The following is a 6,384-nucleotide window of genomic DNA, read 5'->3' on the forward strand; positions in this document are numbered from 1 at the left end:
AGTACTTGATTGATTATTTTTGCTTTGCCAATTGCCATGCTGTATATGTAACTTGGGCTTTTATGCCTTTTCCTTTGGGCTAAGACCATGAATGAACTTTGGCAAAAAAAAATCAAAACGGTCCCTTTTGACAAAAACTATCCTTAATTAATTTACAAAAACAAAAACAAAAATAGAAAATGTTGACAAGTACAGAAAGTCCAAAGCATATTTAAATAAAAATTGAGTAAATACTGGAATCAGTTTGGAAAAACACAGGAAACCAATAGATTTTTAAAAAATTAGGTATTAATTAATTTATTAACTTTTAATTAAAAATTTAAAGAATAATTTAGTCTGGAATTTAAATTAATATAATTTTTTTTGAACCAACCAAAAAATTAATATAATTGTTTAAAGACTAAAGTTGATGAAATTTTGAGCATTTACGTAAATTAAGATAATTGAAAGTTACTTATCTGAAATATAATATAATTATTGAGTGAAAGAAAGAATCAAACAAGACATCGTTTTCAGACGAGGAGGAATATGTGAGCGTTTGTCATTGGCACATTCGAAAAGAATCACGTAATATCTAACTGGCATCACACCATGCTCTCTAAAGTCTAATCTATTACCATCATTTTCCTTTTTTATATTTCAATTATTTCATTCTTTTTTATTTGTAACAGTGTTAGCTGCAACTTCTATGGTGTCAAAAGTCCAACTCCAACGGAACCAAAGGTAAAGCTATTAACTTTCCCTTTCACCAAACACAGAGTGTAAAGTTAAAGTTGAATTTTTTTAGTTAGATTCATCCTCGTTTTGATCTCTTCATTCACTGCTTCAAATCTCCCCTTCATTTGCTTCTGCAGATTCAACTCTCTCTTGCCATTTTCTGTTCTTATTGGATCAATTGCAAGAGGGTTCACTTGTTTTTTGTTTGTCTTGTTTCTGGTCTGGATTTTTGGTTGCTGTTTGGTTTGGCCCTTTTCTGGATATGTCTTGTTTTATGGTGAACTCAAGAGACTATAGTAGAATCATTAAATGCTTTTCCTTTTTTTCAAGAACCAAATCTTGATCTAGATTTTGTCATTTGGGATGTTCCTCTTTATTTTTTTCTCCTAGTGGTTGTATCAACTAAATTATAGTAATACTATTGTTTTGACTTTTGAGATTGATTGGTGTGTTTCTTCTAAAAGGGGAACACAAAGGAAGGGGAAGAAAAAAGGAACAAGTGTTTTTGCTTTCTGGGGTTGTGAATTTTTGAGTTTAGAGCTGTGGAATGTGAGCAGCTGGTAGAAGCTTCAAGCTGCTCTTTTTCTCTTTTGTTAGGTTTGGTCCTTTCTTTTGCCTTCAATTTGTAAAGGTTTGATTTTGAAGAGGAAACATATAAGGATATAGTGGAGATCAGGGACTTGTTTCGTCTGTTATGCCCCATGAGGACATTCTTCAGTGGAGAATCATGTAAAGAAGCACCCCCAAATGCTCTTAATCCACAGTCCTGGCTCCAAGTTGAAAGAGGGAAGCTTCCCAAGTTGTCACCACAGTCCTCCTCTACATCAATGTAAGTTTCTCCTTTCAGCATTTTCTGTTTAAAGGTTGAGTTTTTTAGTTAATTCACTGAATTAGGTTGTTTGCTGTTAACTACTACTACAGAGAATCTCTAATCAAGGTCCCCCAACCACCCATACTCCAATATTTTAAACCTGTTGATTATGTCGAAGTTTTGGCCCAAATCCATGAAGAACTTGAGTCTTGTGCTCCACAGGAGCAATCAAATCTGTTTTTGTTGCAATATCAGATCTTTAGGGGCCTTGGGGATGTTAAATTGATGAGAAGAAGCATCCGGGAAGCTTGGCAGAGAGCCAGCACTGTTCATGAGAAGATTATATTTGGGGCATGGTTGAAGTATGAGAAGCATGGGGAAGAGGTAATTGCTGGCTTACTCACAAGTAAATGTGAAAAAGAATATGAGCCCATAGATGTAGAATCTCATCTTACTTTTGATACAGATGTAAGTTCCCATGAGAGAGTTTTGATGAATGGGAAACATAGTTCACAATATGTTATTTTTACCATTGGAAATGAGAAGATAACCTGTGATAGGCAAAAGATATCTGAGCTTTCAGCACCATTTCATGCAATGCTGAATGGGTATTTTAGGGAATCATTTTCTGAGACCATAGATTTGTCTGAAAACAATATCTCCCCTTCATGTATGAGGGCAATAAGTTATTTCAGTTCAACAGGCAGTTTACTTGATGCCCCTCCAAATCTTTTGCTGGAGATGTTAGTTTTTGCCAACAAGTATTGTTGTGATAGACTTAAAAAGGCTTGTGATAGAAGACTTGCATCCTTAGTTTCCTCTAAAGAAGATGCTTTGGAACTCATGGAATGTGCTCTTGATGAGAGCTCAGCTGTCCTTGCAGCTTCTTGTTTACAAGTTCTTTTACGTGATGTTCCCGGCTGCTTGAGTGACAATCAGGTGGTGGAGTTATTTGTTACTGCTAATAGGCAGCGGTTAGCAGTCATGGTTGGGCCAGGTTTATTTGCACTTTTCTGTTTCTTAAGTGAAGTTTCTATGAACCTTAATTCTAGTTCGGACACGACAGCTCATTTTCTGGAACGGTTAGTTGATTTTGCTGAAAATGACAAGCAGAAACTGCTGGCATGTCATCAATTGGGATGTGTAAGACTCTTAAGGAAAGAATTTGATGAAGCTCAATACCTTTTTCAAAGGGCTGTAAATGCAGGGCATATTTATTCTGTTGCGGGTTTAGCTAGACTGGACTGCATAAAGGGAGAGATGCTTTTAGCAAATGAGAAGATCAGCTCAGTCATTTCATCAGTTACTCCACACGGATGGATGTACCAGGAAAGATCGCTATACTGTGACGGTGATACGAGGTGGAAAGACCTTGAGGAAGCAACTAAACTGGATCCTACTCTTGTCTATCCCTATATGTATAGAGCTTCCACTTTAATGAGGATGGAGAACTCTCAAGGTGCACTGGCTGAAATCAATCGGATTCTTGGCTTCAAACTTTCATTAGAATGCTTGGAACTAAGGTTTCTTATCTATCTGGGTCTTGAGAACTACAAAGCAGCCCTCCGCGATGTTCAAGCAATCCTCACTCTATGTCCATATTATAGAATGTTTGAGGGGCGCGTTGCTGCATCTCAACTCCGTACTCTTGTGCGTGAGCATGTTGAACACTGGACAACCGCAGATTGTTGGGCACAATTATATGACTGTTGGTCTTCTGTGGATGATATTGAGTCTCTATCTGTTATTTATCAGATGCTTGAAAAATCTGATGCAGCAAAAGGTGTTCTATACTTCAGACAGTCATTACTTCTCCTCAGGTATGTTATGGATGTAATATAACTCTTATTCATCGTAAAAAATCATGACTTCGCCCTAACTCTATCATTGAATCGTAGATAGTAGGATTGGTGTAATTGAATCATACAGTACCATAACTAAAAGGATGGGTAAATAATAGCTTTTTTTTCTTATCTTCTTGTTCTGTACACGTGGAATTGTTTCTTCAATTGAAAGCCACTGCATCTCTTTCAATTAACTCAACCACAAGAAAAACCCACAACATAATTTTCCTTTGAGATCCGACAGAAATGCAGATTCTCCTGCTACAGGATCCGGTTTCAATCTTTCATGTATTTTTTTTATTCCAACTGAAACTTATGTTTGCTAACGAGTCTATTTATCTAGGCTAAATTGTCCTGAGGCAGCTATGCGGAGTTTACAGCTAGCTTGGAAACATGCATCAAGTGAGCATGAACGATTTGTATATGAGGGGTGGATCTTGTATGATACAGGTCATTATGAGAAAGGGCTTCAAAAAGCTGAAGAGTCTCTTGGTATTAAAAGGTCTTTTGAGGCCTACTTCCTGAAGGCGTATGCATTGGCAGACTCTAGTCTAGATTCATCATGTTCTTCAACTGTTATTTCTCTCCTCGAAGATGCCTTGAGGTGTCCTTCTGATAATCTGCGCAAAGGTCAGGTATGGTTACCACTTCTAGAAAAAATCTACTAATCAACATCCAGTGGGCCATACACAGGTTTATGAAAATAAATTATTTCTCTGATTTTGTATCTTATTTAGCAGTTATTGGTAATCATGTAAAAGTCCTGTTGGTCTGACCTTAATTAGAAGTTATGATGTTTGAGATAATACCAGAGTTTGATAAAACACAGGGGTATAAAGATTTAACATCTGGATATAGTCAAAAGAAATACTAGAAATACATTCTTCAACATACTTCATATGTGATTGGTTTATATTTTAAGAAGTCAACTGTTGGAATCAAGTGTGAGTCAAGTCCCACATCAGAGAAGTCAGGGTAAGAGGGAGATGGACCCATAAACCTATCACCTTAAGGTTTTGGGTTTAGATGTGGCGTCGATATCTCTTGGTGTCTTGCTCCTCGTCCCCTGTCTCTCCCAACATCATCACATTTTTGAAAGACCAATCACATGGAGTGTGTTTGAGAGTGTGTTTAAGAGTGTGTTGATAGCACTTCTCTATTGTCAATATGTTAAAACAGATAAACTTGTTAGCCAGTGTCAGTTATATTTGTGTCATTACATTTACATCCTATCCATGTTCATTTACTTTTTTACTTTGGATTCAATTAACTTACAGGTTTACTATTGTTTTCTTCCTTTTAATCTACCAGGCCCTGAACAATCTTGGAAGTGTTTTTGTTGAATGCGGGAAATTGGATGAAGCAGCTGATTGCTATATCAAAGCCCTTAAAATCCGGCACACCCGAGCCCATCAGGGTCTTGCTCGTGTTCATTTTCTGAAAAACGACAAGACTGCAGCTTACAAGGAAATGACCAATCTCATTGAGAAGGCGAAAAACAATGCATCAGCTTATGAGAAAAGGTCTGAGTATGGTGATCGTGAACACACAAGGGAAGATCTGGAGACGGTGACAAGATTAGACCCACTTCGGGTGTATCCTTATAGATATCGAGCAGCAGGTTTGTAATATTTTACGTGCTTACTCTGCAAAAAATTGAAATCATGTGAACCTGATTTTAGTTAGCTAGAAGAACCTTCTTGTATGTTAGAATTTCTACACATTGTTATTGGCATTGTTGCGGATTCTACTGCATTGACAAATTTCACTTATGTTTACACTATTGCAACTAGTACGTGACAATATTGATGTGCTTGCAGTTTTGATGGACAACCATAAGGAAGAGGAGGCCATTGCTGAACTATCTAGAGCAATTGCGTTTAAAGCTGATTTGCACCTCTTACATCTACGTGCTGCATTCCATGAACACAAGGGGGATGTATTAGGTGCGCTGAGAGACTGTCGTGCTGCACTCTCAGTGGACCCAAACCACCAAGAAATGCTGGACCTTCACACTCGTGTTAATAGCCACGAGCCATGAGTCAAGAACGACTTCTACGAGATGGAAGTGCAAGTTGAAATTGAAAACTTGCAACCTTTGCTGGCAATGAAAATGTTCGGGCACTGAATAGTGAAATCTCAGCCACAATATGAGGAATGAAGAGGTACAACAGCACCCATCAATAGTGATGAAAATTAAATTTGTAAATGAAAATTATAGTTCAAATGGTTGATCAATCAGAACTGCCTATAGCGTCATTTTCCCTCATCCTTTGATGAGGGGGGATGCCCAAATTTTGTAATTTTTATTCTTGTTGTCTTGTGGGGTTTTATGAATGTCAGATATATCGCTTATCTTGCATGCATTTTCAGTTCAATGTTTACACATGCTTATGTTTTTGTTTGTCAGATATCTACTTCCTCTATTTGTTACTTCCTTTAATAGCATATTGTTCATCTTGTTATTGTACCTTGGAATCATTGAACAAAGAGCATTCTTACAATCACACTAAAGCAACTATCATTGTAGTATGGCAATGTTAACCATTGATGACAGGCGTGATAAAGGTGTTGGAGGTGAGAACTGAGGTAATAAAGACGGTGGTCACAGCTTTTATATATTTCTTTTGCATCGTACTAGAATTGAACCCAGAGCATGGAGAATTGTAACATAACAATTATCATGTGGGGCCGATATTGCTAGTCACAACTTCTATATATAAATATTTATTTTTCAGATGTATGCGTGAATAATTTTTAATATGTATAGTAGCACCCATATTTTCCGATGAATCAAAAAAAGTAGCACCCATACCACTCTTGTAAAATAAAAATAAAATATAATCTATATTTATTGTATCACATTAGAGCCCATGCCAATGCACCTCCTCTTAACATGGCTTGTTTGTATGAATGAGATTGACGTCCACTTTGTTTGGAAGAGTTGAAAACAAGAAAGAACAACCATAAAGAAAACAACAAAGTGTGTTCTGTAGTTTGGAATGCAACGAC

The 6,384-nt window shown here is 36.9% G+C and overlaps 1 protein-coding gene across 4 annotated transcripts; it reads left to right on the forward strand.

Moving 5' to 3' along the window:
* Nucleotides 1–583: 583 nt before the first annotated feature.
* On the forward strand, nt 584–5,738 carry LOC130716871 (ETO1-like protein 1). Of its 4 annotated transcripts, none has more exons than XM_057566897.1 (6): nt 584–723; nt 855–1,546; nt 1,639–3,348; nt 3,716–4,007; nt 4,684–4,993; nt 5,193–5,738. In XM_057566897.1, exons 2-6 carry the CDS (start codon nt 1,419–1,421, stop codon nt 5,411–5,413), a joined length of 2,661 nt encoding a protein of 886 aa, XP_057422880.1. In that variant the 5' UTR covers nt 584–723; nt 855–1,418; the 3' UTR covers nt 5,414–5,738. The 4 variants fall into 4 exon arrangements, with proteins under 4 accessions (XP_057422880.1, XP_057422881.1, XP_057422879.1 ...); XM_057566898.1 differs by having other exon boundaries at nt 585–723; nt 1,182–1,546; XM_057566896.1 differs by lacking the exon at nt 584–723 and having other exon boundaries at nt 730–1,546.
* Nucleotides 5,739–6,384: the final 646 nt, after the last annotated feature.

Source organism: Lotus japonicus, chromosome 5 (genome assembly GCF_012489685.1).
Source record: "Lotus japonicus ecotype B-129 chromosome 5, LjGifu_v1.2".
Classification (NCBI taxonomy): domain Eukaryota; kingdom Viridiplantae; phylum Streptophyta; class Magnoliopsida; order Fabales; family Fabaceae; genus Lotus; species Lotus japonicus.